The 22,306-nt window shown below is 39.0% G+C and overlaps 1 protein-coding gene and 1 long non-coding RNA gene across 5 annotated transcripts in view; one reads left to right on the forward strand and one right to left on the reverse strand.

Moving 5' to 3' along the window:
* Positions 1-13,820, forward strand: part of LOC111859876 (uncharacterized) — a 34,446-nt gene extending 20,626 nt beyond the window's left edge. The window contains exons 1-3 of one of the 2 annotated variants that reach the window (XR_011993607.1): positions 4,711-4,975; positions 11,769-12,021; positions 13,523-13,820. This is a non-coding gene — a long non-coding RNA (uncharacterized lncRNA). Of the gene's footprint in view, positions 1-4,710; positions 4,976-11,768; positions 12,022-13,522 lie in introns of those variants that run through there. The other variant, XR_011993608.1, reaches the window with a different exon arrangement.
* Positions 5,494-22,306, reverse strand: LOC111859875 (moesin-like). 3 transcript variants are annotated; one of them, XM_023842996.2, is made up of 14 exons: positions 22,282-22,306; positions 21,830-21,945; positions 19,161-19,244; positions 17,882-17,977; positions 17,422-17,696; positions 16,458-16,541; positions 14,965-15,111; positions 14,679-14,775; positions 13,820-13,983; positions 13,399-13,529; positions 11,766-11,926; positions 9,432-9,524; positions 8,475-8,687; positions 5,494-7,336 (listed from the first exon to the last, which is right to left on the reverse strand). In XM_023842996.2, exons 2-14 carry the CDS (start codon positions 21,839-21,841, stop codon positions 7,172-7,174), a joined length of 1,722 nt encoding a protein of 573 aa, XP_023698764.1. In that variant the 5' UTR covers positions 21,842-21,945; positions 22,282-22,306; the 3' UTR covers positions 5,494-7,171. The 3 variants fall into 3 exon arrangements, with proteins under 3 accessions (XP_023698764.1, XP_023698763.1, XP_023698761.1); XM_023842995.1 differs by lacking the exon at positions 22,282-22,306 and adding an exon at positions 22,139-22,272; XM_023842993.2 differs by lacking the exon at positions 22,282-22,306 and having other exon boundaries at positions 21,830-22,087.

Here is a 22,306-nt window from a genome sequence, read left to right on the forward strand (position 1 = left end):
CCAATATTAATTCAGAGATATTTCATATAGGCTAGGTAAAAGCAAGATGGTGATGGTGTGAATAGTGGCACAAAATTGTCATACTTTATTGCTTAGGAGGATGTTTGAAAAACTGACAGTTAACGGTCCGTCAGGGTGTGGAACACAGTGAGAGCCTTTAGGATGACTGACGGCCACACTGCTTTGATCGAGAGAGCACTTTCTGGCACTAAACACGTAATGTTTATGAGCAGTGCACTGTAACGTCCTTCAGTGTACAATCCACTTTTACTCCTTACTATAGGAAAACATGTTTGGTTCAGCCTACACTTGGCAATAGTGTCAAAATCAAAGATAAATCCCGTTCCATTTTACAAACTTGTCTGCATATATAAAAGCACAACAGCAACAAAATTCCATCATTTCTATTTATTTTTTAGTATACTGTATATCTCACATTAACAACTATTAGCAAAATATGTCTAGGATTTTTTTTCTAAATTAAAATTTCTGATTGTGCACTTGGATCTCTCCAAAATGTAACTTATTATCTGTTCAAATATAAAAAATGTGAATCGTATTAAGAATTGTAAATTAAGCAGGGCATTTTTTTCATGCCAGTCTTATGTACTTCATGAATTATGTACTTAGCACTGAAGGATAGTGAAAAAATGCTAATTAAAACGACTGACCTCTCTCACGCATGAAAGATGACTATGTTATGCATATACCATCTTGTCCAGACAGGTGGTGTATAGAAGCATGCATTTATACAAAGGAGGCTGTAATATTGATGGATTTTTTATGGTTTTGATTTACGGAAACAGTTAGTAAATCTTTCCTGTTTTTACCGTTTGCCATTTTATTCCGCATGATTACGTAAAGTAAAATGTCTGGTGATTCTGTGAAGAGCACGAATGAAGTCAATAACTCTTTATGCTGTTTTTATGATGGAGCAGTTGTGAAAAAGACGACTTATACATTTTTGGAGACACAGACTGTTTTGCACAATTCTTCAAAAGAACCCCAAATACCCATCGGGTACAAGGGAGGGTTTTGTGTGGGATCTAAGCTTCCAAGCTCATAAATCTTATAAAACAAAAACAACTTAATTTCACTTATGTAAAACAGCAGAAGTGAGACGGCTTCTCTCACAACCTGATGCTGAAATATTAACCCATGCATTTATGAATTGTAGCCATGCTTTTTTTCATTACAATTCACCTTCCAATAGTTAGGTTTGCTTACAAAAATGCCAATGAACACAAAGCAAAGTCCTGCATTGTCCATGTGGCGTCACCTTTTGTATAATGTGCTGGAACAGATCATAAGAGATTTTAAGGTACTTTTAATCGTTTTAAGTTTTCAACAGAGTAACAGCTGAGATTTAAGTTAATCTGTTCAAAGCCACGTCATACTTGCTCTATGGTTTTGTATCCTCCTATTAGACTAGCAGAGCGACAGCAGTATGTTATTATGCAGCTAAAGTTTTGGAATATATTATTACAAAACTTATACATTTTATATTCTCGTTTTGAATAAGTATTCATATTCAGCATTTCAGATTTTATTTTGATATGAATGGATTCATCTTTAGTTTTATCTAGGATGCTTTTATCTTGTCAAATGTTGAATCTGCATTGTGCTTCATTCCTATGTACACTGCAAACATTTAATGATAGTTTGAAGCACTTTGAGCTGTATCATTGTAGCTTAAGCCTTGAAGAATATATTATTATTGTTGCTGCCGTTGTTGTTGATCATTTGGTTTGATGTCCACATTTGAAATGTGTTCAAACAAAGTTGCATTTTGGTTTTCTGGGAGTATTTCTGACTGCCCATGATTGTTATTTTGTAAACTGTAATGCAGGCACCTTACAAGGTTACCATAAATGTTAGTAACTGAATAATTCATCAGCCTGGTAATATGAATGGACATATATGTGAATACTGTAAAGAAAGAGGCTTGCACAGAACATTTGGTACAATTCCTGATTCTCCAAACCTTGGGAAAGTGCACAGTCAGTTAGGAAAACACAGGAAAGGATCTTCTCACAACATGAAATTCAGATAAATTAAACATAAAGCTTAAATATTGTGACGTGATACATGGTGCTTATATCATATATCATACCCCACACTTTTACTTATAGTGTGATGAGATGAGAGTGTCTGATGAAACCTTAGCTCTGATATTATTATTCTATTACGGACAAACCCAAAAAGTGCAAGTTATGTCTAGACCGGACAACCGGACAACAAATATGCGAAACATGTAAAAATACACTACTTATCGGGGTAATTTTATCTTTGGCTGCAGGTGGTAAATGTTTATGTCCCATTCTTATCTGAAGTATTTTAGTGTCTGTCTGTCTGTGTTCGTCAGACACTCGTGGCCTTCAAAGTGCCCAGTCCAATAGGAAAAGTCTTTGAAATATTTAGGACTGATGAAAGGCCAATGACCTTCTTCTGGCAGCTTTCAAGAATCTGTTTCAGCTCATTCTAATATACAAAACTATTAATGTTGAAACCAGGATAAAGGATTTACCTTACGCCTTAAATTTTTAGCACCGAGAATCACGTATACTTTATTGCCGTAAGAGTCATGTTTATTCTCATAGATTTTAAGTGTTGTAGTTTTCACACATTTGTTCAGTGTTTTTTTTGGCTGTCGCTGTAGCTCTCCGTCAAAGTGTGGTGTCACGTTACAGACTCCAAAGGTGATATCACGTTTTATTAGCACTTGCTACTCCTTGATCTTCTCTGGGGAATCAGCACCCTTGAAGGTCATTAAAGGAGGTCATCAAAGCAGGCTGAAACTAAAATTTCACGCGAGTGCTTGATATCTGAAGTCATGGTGAAATGATTCATGTTCTGAAAGTGATGCAATTAATAGACATGTTTGGGCGGCGAACAAAATTATGTAAAACTGAACCTGCAATTTAAAAACCTAGTGATGATTCCGGCAATGACAGACTGGTCTTTCCTCTGTGAAAGCAGCTTAAACTTTGCATGAGATTAAATTATATATATTTTTTATTTCCAAGGCATCTGTTTTTATAAGAAGCTAATAGTTATAAAGCTGCAAGTTTTCAAGTATGTATATATATATATATATATATATATATATATATATATTATATTATATATATATATATATAGATATCAAAAATATCACATGGATTGTGGTTGTATTGCAGTCGTGTGATATTCATTTGGATGTTGCATGCTTTTTTTTTCCTCGAATGAATGAGAACATTGAATCCAAAACACAAAACGAGATAAGGACAACTGAAATAATCATTAAAAACAAAGAACGAACCGTAGGATTTTTGGGAAATGGGTTACACGCTTGATCGTCAACAATAAATAAAGCCGCTGGTGTTTTTTGTTCTCGCTAAGACGTTAATTAAACAAGCACAGCAGTGCGGCTTATTACTTTTTGGCTGGGAATTTGCATTCTTTGGTATAGTTTTCTGTTTCATATATATATATTCACCCATTGCCGGCTGAGAACCATGGTCTCGGACTTCAATTTTAACTAGTATTTTAACTTGCAAAGACCATTTCATGTTACATTCATGGCCCAAGCTTAGACTGGTGCTTCCATACCAAGGTATGCCATTGGGCCTAAGTTCAGGTACATCGAATCTCAGCCATTCTATAAAGCCACGCTGATGTGAGTTACAAGCTCTCCATGTTTATGTCTGAATAGTCCAAGCCATGCTGATGAAGACTGGGTTCTACGCTCATCGAACTCAAGGTCGCGTGTATTTTTATTTTTTATTTTATTTATTTTTTTTTGCTTTCTGCTGATTTGAGTCAGATTTTAGCCTGATTCATCAGCACATGCCTGCAGTGGTTAATGGGTGCATGTGCTGAATGAGGGAGGGGATATACCGCATAGGCAGCCTCCCCAGGTCGGGGGAACCCATAGGGGAACGGAAGCACTACACTTGGGGTGTCCACTTTGAACAGAAGCTCCTGGCCAAATCCCACTCCACGTGATTGGCTGGCCTGCACTTCACAGCTCACTCCTTGGAGCACATTATGACTTCCGTCTTGAGGGATTGAATTGCTCTGAGTTAATTGATTCAACCGATAACAAGGTACTGACACGGCAACAGAAAATTAGTCAGCAGATACAAATGTCTGAACCTGCGAGCACTGGCGGCTGGCACACACATAATTTGACTCTGTGAACAGGAGCCGGGCGTGAAACTAACTTGTTTTTTGACCAGAATAATGATAGCTAGTAGCAGCACGTTGGCTGGTCTCATTGTAAATATAATAAGGTTATAGGGTTGTGATTATTGTGCATGTGTTTTTGGATTTAGTAGCTTTCTCGTGGGATTGTGTTACACATCCTGAAAATTTAATTATAAATGATAAAGGACTTCAATAACAGCCACTGTCATCAAAACAGTAATGGTGAAATATTTGATTAAATGAGAATTGTAACAATCAGCCAGCTTAAAAACACATTTTGCTTCCATAAGAAACAGCCTCAGATTTAATCATTCCGTAGTGTTGTATTGTAATCTGGTGAACCGGCAATGGTGTTTTTACAGATATTTGCTGTTTTCCCTATAAATGGTGAGCAGCAGAGGAAAATTCAATCCACAGTCATATAATGGAAAACCGGTTGGAGACCAATCAGAATTTATAAGCGTTGCAGCATGTGAATACCTTTCAAGCAAATACTTTTTAAGTGTAAACAAAATCCCTTATGATAGTTGTCCATTTCAGGGTGTCTCAATTCAGTGTCAACGATTCACTTCAAAAGTATGCCTTTCACCTCGCGGGAACACTGGTGCCAGGAAAAGGCAGTGCAAACACAGAAAGGGAGCAGGCAAACAGCACACAGGCAGAAGTGCGACTGGAGTCAACCCTGGGGCGGGGGGGGGACTGTGCTGGGGGAGACTCACGCAAACACAGGACATGCGAACACCAAGACGCGCAGAAAGGCAGCTGGAGGCCGTCTTCAGGCCGGGAGGTGACCACACCGCTCGTTACAACTGCTTCAAAAAGGGAGAATGTCTTTTACAGTCAATACAGTGCATTTTATTTCGTTAGCTTTTACTGTATATGGGTATTTCTTACGGATCAGGGAACTTTTAGCTACATCCTCCAGTGACTCTGTCGAAAGAAAATGTGTGATACTGCATAAGAGTTGTACTCAATGTACTCATAGACTCAAAGTAGGCCCTTTCGTGAAGTTGATTACAGTTACAGTTTTTTTTAAAAAGTGTCAAATAATTATGGTAATTAAACATATATATTTATATTTTTATCAATTTTGAACATTTAAAATCTTTAGTATATGAAACTTTTTAAATAATACCGCTTAAAGCAATCAAATTATGATTTTATTTATTTATTTATTTTTTATGAAGGAAATAGAGATATTTTGCACACCCGAAACAGTCAGTTATGGTGCTACCATTACGCATCACTTTTGGTCAAATATTGGCCTCTTGTGGCCTCAGCAAGAATTACAGTCAATTCACGACGTGGAAGGTAACGTACATGTTTATTTAATTTTATTATGAGGTGCAGGATTTTATGATATACAAGAAATACTTTGCACATAGGTATCTGATTCTTATATTTTAATGACAGCTTTGAAAAGCCAAAACATAGCTTTCATATAATATAATGAAATCACTTATAATATCAAATTTATCTTCCAGCTTTTAGATTTAATTAAATCAGAAGCACATCTTTCATCATGTTTAGTCAAAGTAAAAACTACAATGCAATAAATCAAATTGTCTTTACCAAGAATATGATTCATGCTACACAATACTTCAAAAATAGTGCATACAATAAAAACACATCTGCTTTGTATTTGCTACTTTACAACGGATGGATCAACAAAGTAGAAAACACCAATGCTGGCCTATTTTTTCACTTAAATACTGACTCAATAATACAGTTGTAAAAGATTTTTTTTTCTTTAAAACTACATAAAAACGTATGAAACTTCAAAAAGACAGATAATAGTGACATAAGACAACATTGCTCAAAGGAAAATATTTTATGTTTTATATTTTAAATTTGAAATATTGTGTCGCACTTACCAGATTAAATAATATTTAATGGGTTAAAAAACAAAACCTTTAAAACATACACAAGAAGATTCCAAGCAATGGAATAGAACAGTCTTCTCTAAGTCTGGTCCTGCAATTACCCACATAAAAACCAGCAGTTCCAATACACAACAATTTTATAGCCCAACACACATTTACCCGACATTACAGAAACCAGTTGGTCTACATTGTGTTTGCCAATAAGACAGCAGTACAACAAAAGTGTTAAACGTGAGGACAAACAGGGAAGAGTCAGTCTATCCAACAGTTTGAACTAATGCATTTTTGCATTGTTTATTATAGAAAAATAATAAATTAACTTCAAAATAAAATATAGCCAAAGTACAAAGGAAATATGAATCACTCTCTTTTATCCGAGTACGGTGTGTGGAAAGTTCATCGTCATGTTTACAGCATTAGTCAAATATCAGTTACCGTTCAACAGACTTGGTACCCTGACTCCGTACAAAACTAAAACATTACTGAATACTGGTCTAGAATGTGAAATTTTTAAATTCAGGTACGTTGTTTGTCCTAACAGCAAAGTTCTGAAAAGCCAGACCGATAAAGCATTTGCATGAATGATTAATTTGCTAATTTGCAATAAGTGATCCGCTCTTATTTTTGACAGCACCAATTCTGATATGCTATGTGATAAGGCTACCCTGCAAATACATTTGACTGGACCAAGCTAAAAGGACCACAAACAAGGAAAGAAGAATATACCAAAGTGTGATTACAGGGTGATTATTCTGGCCTATAAAGGTAAAACACAGTAATTACGCTGACACTGAATCTGAGAAACTCTTGCTTTGCTTTTAGTGTGGAGTTTGTGCCTACTGTCATTTTTATACCTTGCTTTCTTCAAATCCAAGCATTGCGGAACCAAGATATTTTGTCCAAAGATAAAACAGAGTCTAAGAGACTCGATTTTGGTCAAAAATCAATTCTGATAAAATATGCAGTTACTGTGTTCTGCCTTCGTAGGGCAGTATTGTGGAAGTTTGCAGTCGGGCGTTTGGCCCTTGTAGAGAAGCAGGCACAGCAACAGGCTGCAAGGCACGCGGATAGGCTGCTGCGCGTCCCACGGCGGACGCGCCTCACATGGACTCAAACTCATCGATGCGCTGCTTGGTATTGCCTTGACGAATCTGCCGTAGGGTTTTGTATTTGTCCCGCCCCGCCCGCACGTTCTCGGCGTGGATGATGTCGTTTACAGTTTTCTTGGTCTCGTCCCGCGCGTTGGCCAGCTCTGAGCTCAGGGCCTGACATGAAACAGATAATGGAAAAGTCATTCACCCAGATCGCACGCAACAAAATCACTGTAGTAAAATAAATCATTTTGGGGGTGCTTTATTCAGCGTCCCCCTTACTTGGCAGGCAGATCAGCACTCCCACAGATAGGTATTCTCAAGTCATTACACGCTTACTCATTATGGGATGGCAAATTTGGTTATGAGATTTGAATGTAATTACATACTTTGTTAATGTATTTAGAGAAAACAGCAAAACCCTTAGCAATCAAGGAGCACATCAGTGAAGGTATTTAAAAAATACAATCAAGCGCATTTAATAATTGCCTCCTGGATACATTTCCACCTGTGCCATTATCATTGTACTTTTAGGACGTGCAGACTTTGTCCTGCGGCAAGAGCTAAAGACTTTTAAAATGCTTGGTGGACATTCTGGTGTACTGGAATAATACTAGAATTAGGACTATTCAGGATTACACTTCCTGCAGAGAAGCCTTCAGCACTGCAAGCTGCAGTTATTTTAGGTAACTGGATGCCTTTATCCTGTAGTTGGCAGCTCAGCCCTTGAGCCAACAGCGTATTTTTTGTGTAACTGTATCTGGGAAAAGCTGCATAAATTAGCATTCCAGTGTTAACTAGTGCAGTGCTTAGTAGGAGTGAAAATGGAGTATTAGCCAGAGCCTAATCTACTCTTAACAGACCAAACCCAAGATTTTAGGAAAAATCATACAGTGTTATTTGTTAATCTGACAGAGGTCTCAATTAAGAGTAAATTTTTTAAATGGTTTCTGATCCCTTATTTATATTTGGGTAGCACAGTCTTTGTTCTTCCCTCAGTGTGTAAAAAAAAAATCTGCCGATCTACATGCAATGACCCAAAGACATTATAGTAGCTTTGAATGTTACTGCTTGATCTTTATTTTTGTCCCTTTTGTTTAATTTTACTTCAAATATTCACGGGGGGGGGTCTCTATAATGATTAAACAGTAGGAGACATTGTGTTTTCGAGTTCAAACTTTCCAGGGCATGTACGGCTATATTTAGTAGCAATGTCGATGTACGCAAACGGACTCAGTGATCCTGGGGTGCCATGGGATTTCCACTGAGGTCCTGCTGTCCTTGCAGTCCCTGCCTGGGCTGACACACTCACCAGCAGGTGCTTCTGCACACGCTGGTTCTTCTCAGCCTCCGTCATGCGCTCCTCCTCGCTGCGGTCCCGGCATGTTGCGGCGGACGTCAGTTCCGCGCTGGCCTCGGCGCTGCTCTCGTCGTTTTCGTCGTGTTCGTTCTCCGCATTGAAAGACATGATCCTGCTCTTCTGTGCCTCCTTAGTCTTCTCCAGGTCCTCCTGCACCATCGATGCCTGCCAAAACCAATATATTTGTTTAAGTACAGTCCTTTATCAAACCCCTAATATATTATGATAAAGTCCAGGTCAGTATATGACTAAAAATATAAATATTTGTAAGTACCAGCAATTTAAATTTATGCATTGACTACTCTAATATGTTGGAACAGCCATATTTCATTTTGTTTAATACATTATAAAGAACTGAGCACAAAATCTCCTTTCAGGGGAGCAAAATTTTATTATTATGCAGTAGTAAATCAGGCGTTCATCTCCCATTTGTAGCGATATCGTAAACTTGGATTTACAGCTGGAGATGGGCTAGCGGTGGGATGCAGTGCACATCTAAGGCTAGATTCCTGAAACGTCAGCTCAGATCTTGCACTGAACATCGTCCTCCTCCAGCTGCCAAAATACTGTTCATAAAATCACAGAAAATCTTCCATTTTGCCCACTTTATTATTCAGGAAGGAAGGGAGGAAGTCATATTGATCCCCCATTAGAACATCATGAACTTGAATTAGAGTGGAAGATGGACCAGCAGGACCATAAATATATTTTATGCCTTTGCCATAAAGCAAACCGACCAGATAATTGACATTCTGTTTGCTAGAAGTATCCTATAACCATTCGATTTCAAAACCATTTTGACAAATTTTGGCGAAACGTAAAACAAAAGGTAAGCTGATTTGTTCACCTTGAGAGGATGAACGACAGGTGTCACACCATCCTACTAAAATGATGCCATTTGCTTCTCACCTTGATCTGCCAATCCTTGGCCTCTTCATCCTTCTTTCGTTTGGCATCCTCCAGAAGCGAGATCTTAGAGGTCAGCTCAGCTAGCTCTGTGGCCTGGGAGACAGAGACGGTTTTTCTGTAAACTGAGCCATTAACCCCAAGCCAAATGAGTATAAATTTAAAACTATCTGCAGGCACTACATCCAATGCTCAGCATGCTCAGTGCCAAACCTACACCACTGCTTTTGTTTACCACCTTGCCGCACTGTGGCCTCCCCACCAGGGGGAGGCACTGTGCGTGCAGAGGTCACGTGGCTTCCTAGTGTTTATGTGCAATTCCCGCAGTACTCTTAATTGCCTTCCCCATCAAATGGTGCTCGCCTTAGTATGTATGTTTGTTTTACTGCCCTTCGGGGTTCTTATTAAAAATACTTTGATGAATGGCTGCATTACGTATAAAAATCATTCACACCCTAATATACCACTTTCAGTAAATGTGGTCCATGAACTGTGAATACCTTAATGTCATAAAACTAGGAACACAGCATTGTAATTAACTAGTTTTAATCTGCGCAGTAACCGTCCGTCCATCCATCCGTCCATCCATCCTCTTTGTAAACCCACATGTCCTATGCAGAGTCCCAGAAGGTAGGCAGGGAACAACCTATGATGGGCTGCCAACCAATCACAGCAGCAGCAACATTGTTTTTAAATGTAAACAACAAGCAATTATAGATAGATAGATAGATAGATAGATATAGATAAAACAGATGCTGACAAAGAAATCAGAGAACCTTTTCTCTTAATGGTATTACAGGCGTTGTCCCCCAAATAATCCCCCCCCCCCCCCCCCATATCCTTAGGAAACACTTCTGTAATTTCTATTAGAAACATATAGAAAGTTCAGGAAAAACTATTCAGGTGTCAGCATCAGTCACTTGATCATCTGTTCTCCTTAAAAGTGTCCAATGTTTTAGATAGCAATCGATATGTTTTCCCATAACCGCCACAGTAAGCCTACGCAAGTGTATGCCAGGAAGCCCAGCATATGCCCTGGACAGGGTGCCAGTCTACCATAAAACACAAACACTTCAGGGTTCCAGGAAGAGACCTGATGACCCAGAAGAAACATTCACAAACAAAGTGAGAGCATGTGAACGCCACATAGAGAGACAGAGATCGAACCCACAGCTCTGGGGGGGTGTGAAACTACCACATTACCCAAAGAGTCAACTGCTGCACTGCGCTCATTTCTGCATCGTAAATTCTCAATTAGACGGCGGAATCTTTCCTCCACTCCTACTCTTCTGGTCTCTAATTGTAAATTTCCCTGGTGCTATTGACCCTGGACAGAGCTCTGAGGTTACATGCTTACTGGGGTTTGCATGAAATTGAGAAGAACAAATAGTCATCTATTCACAGCCAACAAAAAGAATGGAAAATACTTAAATTGAAAATGCTCTTAATTTTAAATGGAATTCTCCAACGTATTTAGTGGAATTGGATATACAATTTAAGCAATGTTTGGTAACATCGACAAGGTATTATGAATATCTTAAGATGTTAGAGCACAATTACTGTTTCATTCCCTGCATCAGAAAAGAGTTACACAAGATTTATAACTCTGGTTAAAGCTGTTTCAGTGCTGTGATTTTGGCAGAAGCCTCACTGAAACTTGTATTGTATATTTATGGTATAGTATACTGTTGGTGTCCAGGTACCTTTGCAGTTGGAGATCAGCAATTTTCTCAAGGACTCTTGAGAGAAAGGGGACATTTCAAACAGCCGTGTTTTCATTAAGCATATGAAGATGTATGTTTGGCATCATAAGTACTGATTACAGCCATTTGAATTCCAGGACAACACCTGAATACAGGGATGTAGTCATTATGGTAACACTTTACTTGAAGCTGTCATCTATAATGCACTGTATATACCTCCATAATGCATTATAATGGTTAGTATTAGGATTTAGAAAGCTTTATCCTGCATTATGAAGGTATCCACAGTGCATGTTAGATTCATAAAGAACTTCATAAAGCATAATTAACATGGCTATAATGTGTTATGCCTTTTTATAAATATAAAATATTTATAATGCTTTATGAATGCATTATAATGTGTTATTGATGTGTTAATAGATTCTTATAGACATGGCATTCCTAGAAAGTGTGGTCCAAAGGCTCAGGTTCAAGTACTTGTATTTTGTTTTTTGAAATATTATATGTATTATAATCAGAACTTTTTTCAGTTATGTGATTTGCAGGTACATGGTTGAAAACACTATCCTGCCAAGCAGATGGAATGCATATGGTAATGGAAACAGTAACAGTAATATGAGTGTCTCTGTCATACCAGGATCTCTTGGTTCTTCATTTGGTTCTCAGACTGCTTCAGCAAGGCAGCCTTGGCCTCCTCAGCCATCCTACGATCCTTCTCCAGGCGCTCCGCCTCCTCCTGCGCACACCTCCGCTCCTGCTCCAGCTCTATGGCCCTCTTCATCTGCTCCTCCAGCGCTGCGTGAGGAACACTCCCAAAGCTAAGGAGACATTTCCACGCCTATGCAGATGCCCCTCGACTTACGACGGGGTTACCTTCCGATGAACCCACCGTAAGTTGAAAATATCGTAAGTTGAATATGATATGAGGTGACACACTTGGGCATTTAGTAAACATCATGGGTTTGGGAATATTTAGTCAGACGTAATAATAACACAATGCGATATCTTGTTAAACACTGTATGGCCCCTACAGAGACCATAAGTGTGGATGCTGAAAGTATATTGTACAGAATAGCACTAGACCACGGACAAATCAAAATGTAAAGTTTGATGACTAGTGAATGTACATCACTACCGCATCATCGTAAAGTAGAAACATCGTAAGTCTAGCTATCATAAAGAGAGAATGTAAGAGTAACACAATAGGGGCAGCGTGTGGCTCAGTGGGCTAAATCTCTGTGCTTGTGATCACAAGGTCGCCGAACTGAGCCCATCCTCGGCAGAACAGCCACTTGTGCAAGGCCATTAACCCCCATATCCATGGGTGCTGCTGCAGGCGGCTGCCCTTCGCAGACTAGCTTGTTCTCACATATATATGTGTCATAGAGACCAAGATGGGGTAGGCAAAACGAGAATTTTCCCTTGGGAATCAATATAGTGTCATTAAAAAACTAGTAAGAATTTCTTCTGTTCTCCAAAATGTTACTGATATTCTGTTGGATGGCTAGATGAACGCCGCTTAATTTCCCAAACCTCTCCTTAGGGGCACCTCAGCCATTCCATGTATTTATTAAATTTCACCACCAGCTCACTTCAATTCATTAATTTAATTAGTTTTACAAAAAAAAGCTCTATGAGATGTGCTAGGGGGTCGAGTCAAAATCTACATGGGTGTGTTGGATGGGGGCTGCAAACACTGGGGAGATTTTAGCAGAAGATTTGAAAAGACTAACACACTCTGACAGGCATAATAGCACAGTTTTACAACAACATGAAGATCATTTAACAGTCATTTTCTTTGGCTGCCTAAGACTTTTTCACAGTGCTTTATCTCACTTGCAATTAAGCATTTCTAATGAAAGACCGGGGTGACCGCAGTTACGGTCGAGCCGTTTTCCCGGTATGATCGGACTCCTGATTGCTTGCTCAACACTCAATGCTCAAGACAGCATCTTAGTTCAACATACCCCTATAGGCACCTTGTATCCATGTAGGTTGCTACTCTATCCAAGCACATGTCATGACAACCATATCCAAATTCAATCCAAGACACAAGACAAATTCCCATAGGCTGCACACTTAACTGTGCCGCAAGGACAGCCGCTAAACGCCTGGATACATTCACAGTGGATTTTAGCAAAACCACTTGGTTTGTCACCCGTGATGTCAGCTATGTGATCAAGGCTGGTAACTACACCCACGGCAGCTCCTTTGACCTCGCAAGCACAACAGCAGCTTAAAATCCAAGCTTTATAGTAACATCTGACCTTCTTGGGCTTTTCTGGTTTGCTCTTCACTCTGAATCATCCTCTCTCTCAGCTCCTCTTTCTCCCGCTCAATCTTCTCTTTCTCCTTCTCAGCGATCTCTCTCTTCTTCTTCTCGTTCTGCAGCAGTGCCCTTTCATGGTGATAATGGGGCCCCCGGATAAAGACAAGATACCAAAACCAAGATGCCGAGATACCTCCCACAGGTTATGCCCAACACCGGCTCAATAAACAATACCAAGGCAATAAAAGAAATATATTAGATAAAAGTCTAAGTCATTTTTCCTAAAGATTACACTGAAACATACTTACAGAGGCTTTTCATCACTGTGATAAGACAGCAGTGCGCTATGCATCTTTATCTCTTTAACGCGAAGCCATCGTGCATCCATGTCCCTGACCCATCCCTCCTCTGCACCTCACCTCTCCATCTGTTTGTGGTGTTTCTCCTCACGGGCCTGCGCCTTCATCTGCTGCACCTCGATGGTGTCGGGCTTGCGGCGCCGCATGTACAGCTCGTGGTTGCCCATGCACAGGGCCAGGATGCGCTTGTTGATGCGCAGGCGAGGTGCGTAGAACACAAAGTCCTGCGACACACCGCAGAGAGGATATAAAATAAACACACAATGAATAAACAATGAATAGGAACATTACAATGCCATAATGGTCTGGATGGGATATTTAATTTTCAAAATACATAAAGGAATCTCAAAGTGGTAGGAGGCTTTGGTTGCCTTATCTCATGGGCGCATATTTATACGAAGTATACAAGAAACAGCGTGGTTCCGTCCACAAAAATCCACATCAAATCCACTTGCTTTTTAATACAATGTATAGCTGTTGATTTTTAGCTAAATTCATAATTAATTATATTTTGTGCGGTTTTGATACTTTTTTAATACTACTTTTAAAACAAAAGACTTTACTTTTTATAATGACCTTGTTGGACTTAAAAAAAAAAATACACGTGATTCATTTTAATTCATTCAACCTTCCAATCATTTGTCCAGTAGGATGCAATTTAATAACAATAATTAAAGTATTTTGTAAAATAAAACAGCAAATTTGAATTATGTGTCATTATTTTCATTTTAATGACTCTATTTTCCCCAATTCATCATGTTTTTTTTTTTGCTTTGACAGGAAGGGGAGGGTCGGTGTTGTTCTGGAGATTTTTTTAATCTATCCGTCATTAAATTTGAGCCACATACGGTTTTAATTTATCCCTGACAGCTCAGAAAAACATTACAATGAGTGCCTTGTGAAATTATACTTGCCATACCGGGGCTTTCTTGTCAATTGGTTTGATAACAAATTTCTTGTCGCTGAAGGAAATGTTCCTAATCTCACTCCAAGGGAATCCGATTTTGGGAGTCATCCTGTTTAGGGAAAAGCGCGTAATGTATTATAACATGAAATCACTGACAAAATTTATCGATGTACATGCTTGAATCTGTCTGATTCAAATCTGAGGAAGAAGTTGCTTCAGTGTTTTATTTTCATGGACTTAACTAGTGAACAAGAGCTACAAGCTGTTGACAGATAGAAAAATGTAAGAGCGGCTGTACTTGTCATTCTGTTCATAGATGTTGAGTCCTAATGCATCAACACCCAGCCACAGCTCCGATCCCTTCTTGTTCTTGATGCTGAAATAATTGACCCCATACATCTCGAGATCCTGGGCAATCTTGAGGTATTCCATCATGGAGTCCTCTCTGTTGGCAGACAGCTTATTAGTTAATTCCCTCTCACTGTATTTAATTTCTCCTCTTGCCACAATAATTTACATAATTATAGTCAGTTCAGTTCAACCAAAGCAGTGGTTGTTTGACACACCGTGAGTGTAGTTTAATGCAAACTATACTTTGCATTGCATACATAAAACAGACCTAGAAAAGTTTTATTTTGCTCGCGTTTAATGTGTCTTAATAAGCAGGTATGCGCTGCTGTGTCTGTTACACAAAGTTAATAGAGGAAGGTGAGAGAATATTCATTTTTTTCTGCAATACATAATTTAATCTGAGAATCACTCATTTGACCCAAAAAAAAAAAAAATTCAAATTATATTACAGATCACTGACCACTTATACATAATTTAAATTCCAACAACATTAAGGCTCATTAAAAATCAACAGCCAGTTTAAATTCTCTCCTTGATGCCACCACACTTTGTGCACTCTGAGAAATTCTGCCCACTCTGTGTCTGCCATATTCTAACTGAAAACTCCATCCATCCATTTTCCATGCCCGTTTTCCTGTGCCGGGTTGTGGTGAGCTAGGGCACAAGGCAGGGGAACACCCTGAACTGGGTGCCAGTCTATCGCAGGGTACACACGCACATAAAGCCACACCCTATGGAAAATTTGAAAACAGCTAGTCACCTAAACAGATGAGGGACCCAGTGCAAACAGGAGAATATGCAACACGGCACATCTTACTCTGATTTACCACAATAAATACTTTCAACCTCGGCTGTTTTTCGGGAATAATTCTAATACTCCAATCTAGTCCACGGGCGTAGGTCCCTTGTGTGTTTAGGGGACGGGAGGTTTGTGGCTGATTTGGTCCCTACCAACGCTGAAACCCAACCCTACTCCCCTGTTATTTCTTTCCTTCTTCATTAATTGACCTCAAGTCAAAATTTACCAGTACATGGAAATAAGGAAGACAGTTAATGACATGGCCGCAGGACAAAATTGTAGGGTGAATCTCAATATTAAGAACGCAACGCTCATACTTGTGGTCCTTGCCAGACCGCTCTTGCTAAACTTGCCTCCCAAGAATGACTTTGGAGCGAAATGAATCATGGGATTGGTCTCGTTGGCGAGGATGCAGTTGTTGCATCCTTCACATTTGGGGCTGGGCAAGAACCACGTCCAGGGATTTTTACCGTCTTCCATACTTCTGTTCTTGAGTTTTGGTCTTCAGTAATGGAAGATGACGTACAGTAAAACAGGTGCACAAGAACACAAGTATGGTCAAGAACGCATATTGAGAAACACCCCTAGTGCAAGCTGTGGTCCTTGTGTGTCCCGAGTACACGTGCCAACACAGTACACACCTTGGCATGCCCTTGTGCTCCTCGTGCCACACCTGAATCCTCTCCTCCCACTGCTCCTTACTCAGTTTATGCTGCTCCAGGACTCTGGTGACGCAATACGAAGGACATGTTACTCCTGGTGCCACCACATGCATTAAGGATACATTTCCATTCACAATTACCATAAATTAATGCTTTGACTTTGGCTGATGGTAAATACCATCATCAGTGCCTCACATCCATATGCATTATTTAACAGTGTCAAGCATAGTCCATTACTGCATCTCAAAATCAATGATGGTATTAATAAGGAATGTTTTATAGAATGTGACTGTAAGTTTGTATAATGATGTTCAGACTACTCTGTTCAACTGTGTTTGCATGTTGCCAAGATGTGAAAAATGTCTATCTTAGCATACTTCATCACATTTCATCATCAGGAAACCAGACACAATTTTTCTTCCAAAGTTCATTAATATGACATTTTATTACATCACAACCATGATCTTCCAAGAGCAGAGAGTCTGGGTAATAGTTCCAAAGATATAATACAGATATACAGGTAACTGGAGGTCCATGATACAGTATGCTACTGGTTATCTAACCAGCACTGACTATTGGGTTTTATTGTGAAATTTGAAATTTATTGAGTTAAGTTTCATACATCTTGATATTTCGGTCAAAACTCCCAGTAAGAAAATGTCACTCTGACCAGAGGACTCAAGAGAATCTTCCCTGGAACACTGGGCTTTTTAATAACTAGATGTATTTAATGAATAAAAGTAATATGAGGCACAAAGTAATATGTGGGTTATTATGTTAATAAATAATGTTTTATTGCTTCCATTTAACAAAATGCATTTTTGTAATGTTTAGAAAATCACTGGTGTGAAGTAATACTACATAATTAATGTGGAAATTAAAATATCATTATAGCAAAAGGAATTCAATGCCCTAAGTTGAATTTACCATAAATGAGACATACCTGTCTGGCAGCAGCTTGTCACTGGACAGATACCCAGACAGGTGAATGTCTGATTTGTAATCGCCGTATTTAGTCTGCACCGCATAAGAGGCAAGCAACACTGCCGTCTCCGGAGGGCAGTAGACGTCATCATTGAGGATGGACTCCTTAACCTGTAGGAAGAAGAGCCGTTGCGTGGCCTCCTGGATCAGTTCTTCGGACACGTCCTCAGGGAAGAACTTGGCCCGGAACTTGAACTGGAGCGGGTTTTCTTTGCGGACATGCTGAGCTGTCACCTGGAAGGGAAGAGTGGACTGGAGGGTCAGTGTATAACGCTCAGAAGGTCAGGAGATGCATGAAGAAACCATTGGCAACCAGGAAGATGGAGATCCGACTATGAATATACAGGTCAAAAGGAAATAACCAAGAATTGTAATTTAGTTTAAGGGCTTGCAGATCGTTCACTATAATAAGAACCCACCTTCTTGTTGAGTCTGAGCCACGTAGTGAACCCTTTGGTGTCCTCATACTGTAGTCCGAAGAACCAGACCTCTCGTAGCCCAATTGTCAGAACCACCTTCAAAGAAAGTTGGTAGCGAATGACGATTAATGAGCAGGATTTGGGAGAGTTATGGGTGGTGGCATTTTAGATGATGATAAATGTTAAAATGATAAAGGAAACACAACGTTGATTTTCATGGGAAACAAAGCGTTTAAAAACCCACCGAATCGCCAAGTCAATTTCTGTCACAATGTGAAGATTTTTTTTTGTCACGGGTGAGGTACTTAAATTGGTGCAATCCCAAAAGAATTATGTTTGACTTTGGCTTTTTTTTCTTTCCATTCAAATACAAAGAGAAAAGCTGGATAGGAAAGACTAGGCTGTCTGCATTCACCCAAACAATCTTATCAGCCAATAGCAGGCAAGCCGTTTTAGGCATGTGATTCATGAGTTTGGCTCAATTGCTATTTAAATACAATGCAATCTGGTGCCCTCCACTTCTACTTAGGTGTGGCATTGGGAATGATATGAGAATTGCTTTCGCATTCTCCTCCATACCTATGGAGCCTAAAGCGCAGTGGGAGTTCCACTAAATCAGCAGCACCTAGTCTCCCTTTACCCTCGAGCTTAAAAAAAAAATGAAAAATTTGCAAAGACTTGGTGCTGTTCAATATCCACAACAACCGTTATTTGACATAACTTCTTGCATAGTCGTTAGGGGATGACAAACTCTTAAGCAGCCTTCTCACCCATGCGTCATCCTGTTATATAACTACACATTTCACGTTTCTCTATGTCTCCATAAAAAAGTGATAAGTCACCTCTCAGCTTAATTTATTTTTGCCATGTACAGGCATAGTCCGAGAGAGACACTACTAAATGCACAATAAGGGCTCTGTCCGACAGTTTTCCTTGGCTCCACACTCAGTGTCTCAAAGGACCGATGCCCTATTTCCATGGCAGAGAAAGAGAATTTCTTCAGGCTAGGCTCACACGTCATCCGCCCCTTTCAGTCTAGGGCCTGAATGGTCATTATGTTTCCTGTCTCTTTGGGTAAGATGTAAAATATTTCCACATAAATACGGTGTGGGAGATACATTGGCTTACAGAAGGCTAGTGGCTCAGGTAGTGTGACGACATCCAAAACTACTTCATAGTCTTGATACTCACGACTATGATGTCATTGTATCAACATCCAGCCAATCAGGGCTTCTCATATTTAAACTGAGAGTATATTAATAATAATAAGATGAAATACCTGGTCGAAGAGCTGCTTGCCAGTTGTGTTGCTCTGGATGGCAAATTCCAGTTCTGCATCCATTGTGATGACACGTACATTGATCTGTTGGTGACACCACAGATCAGAAAAGCAAAATCACATCTAGAACATAATCCTAGTTTGATATGACTTGCTTGTTAATATGCTTGACGTGATTCAAATGGCTTTTTCAATACCTAAATAACTTAAGATTATACAATGATGTTGCAGCCGTTTTACAGATAATACAATAGTTTAATGTTAGCTTTGACTGAAAAGTGAACACACATCAAATTTGAAAGCAATAACGACATTTAGTTTACAGTAGTTGCCAAAACTGGAGAAACACCTAGCGGTTTATTGCATCACAGTTTAAAAATAACAACACAGATCAGTGGCAATGTTTATAAACAATCAAAGAATGTTCATAAGTATCATAAACTGAATGATTGAATTAGTAACTGGAGTTGCTCTACTAAATTTTTGCAATCTCTAAAAACTCGAAGTGTTTTCACAATTTTGGCCACTAGGGTAGATAAGAATCTGATAGATTCTTTAGCAAGTTTTTATTCTTATGAATTTCACTGATCTGTCCATCCCTCCATCCATCCACCCATCCACCTGTCTCTTTCCATAACAGCCGATCCAATGCAGTTTCATGGTGAGCCAACAGCCAGTCACAGGAAGCACAGGTCACAAGGCAGGGGAGCACCCCTACGTAATTCATAATGGTATGTCCCATTCAGGATGGGCCCCTGCCTTGTGCCCCATGCTGCCTGGGATAGGCCCCAGGCCCTCTGACCAGGATAAGTGGCTAGAAGATAGATGAACAGAATTTCTGATTGTATGGAATGTAAGTTGCAAGTTACACGACAGCAAAGACTCTATAATAGACTATAACTGTAACTAGTCTTAAATTTTTTATTCCTATTTTCATTTTTATTCTTATCAGCGCTCTTACTGACATGCACTGTAATTTTGCAAACAGCCCGACAATTTAAAAAGCAGTTAGCAGCGAACATATCCTAGATAAGAAGCCTCTGTCAGATGGTTTGATAATATCTTGTTTTATTTGATTACTCATATTAGCGTAATGTGCACAAAAACTTCATAATCCACGTTTAAAAAAGAAAAGACAAATCGACATTTTCCCAAAAAAATTATAAACTTTCAAGCTTGAACTTGAACTAAGTTTTTTGAAAACGTGATTTTATTTGCCTCTCATATCAAGGTGCTTACGGTAGTAGGTGGTGTGAATGTGCAAAAATTTGAAAAATTAAAACAACACACTGAAGGCCAGATTGAGGCCCTTCCTCTGTACGTATGGAGTTTGCATGTTCTTCCTGTGCTGGTGGGGGTGTCCCCTGAGTCCTGTTTCCTCCCACAGTGAACGAGTGACTCAGAACCTGGTCTTACTGTGTGAATGTGAAGCCTGCTTTGTTACTTCAGCCAATTCCTAAAGCTTCCCTTGATAGGCTCAATAATGAGGCAACCCTCATTAATTCAGCTTTTATTTTAAAAATTGAGACACAGATAAAACGGAAGAGGAAAATTACTCAGTGCTATGCACGTGGTTTGTGATATAATGAATGGATTTTAAAACCTATGAATAACAAGGTGGAGTAGTCAACATAAATACATTCCTAAATTTCCTGACTGATTCAGCTAGTGACTAACTTACTGGCTGACTGGGATGCAGGAATGAAAATTTTATTGTTAAAAAAAACTTCCCTGCTCTATATGTTGCTTTAGTGGTTAACTGTTTTAAATAACACTGAAAGGCATTCATTTTTAGTCTATTTGGTAACTTAACTTGAGGACATGAATAATGTAGTAGTACACACTTACTTAATGCTTTAATTAACCAGTAACTGAGTGTTAGTTATGTACCGATCCCATGTTCATTCATCATTTATCAGTCACGAGTTCATGTATTTTATGGGGAAACCTATTTTAGTTCATTGTTTGTTCTTGAGTAGTAAATTACTTAATGAGTAAATTTCGTCCACTAATGTGGTCTTACCACTATTAGCTAATAAGTTACCTGTATAATTTAGTGCCTGAATTGAATACAAACTGTCATAATTGATTAAAAATGAACATGTGTGGGCTCAGTACGTAACTGGTTAATTATTGTATTAAGTAAGCGTGTACTACTACATTATTCATGTCCCCTGAAGTAAAGTGTGACCGTCGATTTTTATACCCCAAAGGAGAAAGAATTAATACAAGTTTCTCCCATATGTTAGTGGCCAAGATTATGGAAACACTTCCAATTTTTACAGATTGTAGAACTTCATTCAATCGTCCAATGTAAGATATTTTTGACATTCATTGATTGTTTTTAAACATTACAACATATTCGTGTAGTCCTTTTTAAAACATAATACCAAAAATAATAGATCGTTCCACAATTTTGGCCACTATAGTGTGGCAGTTCTTTGCAGTTGTGTGTAACAGCCAGATGATACGGACTTCAAGAGGCATGATACTTTTGACTGACAAATCAAAAGCTCATTTGAGAAAGTTAACATGTTTCAAGTGTTTGCTAAATCGTATTAAAATAATTTTAAAATTCAACACGTGAGACTGTGCCTACAGATCCAATATTTGACAAAACGTGAACACAGAAAAACATTTTTAAAGTATGCCGGTTCTGCATCACTTACCGTTTTCGGCATTGCTGTGGTTCAGTATTAAATCCGCGGTCTGAGAAATACAATGAAAGGATCGCAACGTTTTCCCATCCGCGGTATAATCAGCCGAAAGCAGTCTGATCCCCCTTCTAAAAAGATAATAAAATGTAAGAAATATAAGGTTTTAAGTGGATAACTTCTGTGTTCCCTTATCGGCTTCTCTCAACTCTGTATAGAGGTCTATAGTACAGCTTCACAGTCCCCCAAACGGATGTCTTAAAACCACACCCACGGAAAATGAAGAAAAAAATTGGCCCTCTCCATCCGAAATTTCATTTATACCTTTTACATTTACTGCGTCAGTGTGTTCATAAAAAGCCGTCAACTCCCTGTATTTCTGTCCTCGGAGACTCCTGCGGTATTTCCTTACAGCTGGACGATATTTATTGCTTATTGCCACTAATAATAGTTATATAAGTGAATACCTTTGAAACCGCCTGTGTAAAAAGG

Source organism: Paramormyrops kingsleyae, chromosome 10 (assembly GCF_048594095.1).
Source record: "Paramormyrops kingsleyae isolate MSU_618 chromosome 10, PKINGS_0.4, whole genome shotgun sequence".
Lineage (NCBI taxonomy): Eukaryota > Metazoa > Chordata > Actinopteri > Osteoglossiformes > Mormyridae > Paramormyrops > Paramormyrops kingsleyae.

What these genes read in the sequence shown, in the direction of transcription:
- LOC111859875 (XM_023842996.2), bottom strand. An exon ending in GGCTCAGACTCAACAAGAAG is followed by an intron (nt 17,697 to 17,881) that starts GTGGGTTCTTAT and finishes CTTCCCTTCCAG; the next exon opens with GTGACAGCTCAGCATGTCCG. An exon ending in GTGTGCAGAAGCACCTGCTG is followed by an intron (nt 7,337 to 8,474) that starts GTGAGTGTGTCA and finishes GTTTCATGTCAG; the next exon opens with GCCCTGAGCTCAGAGCTGGC.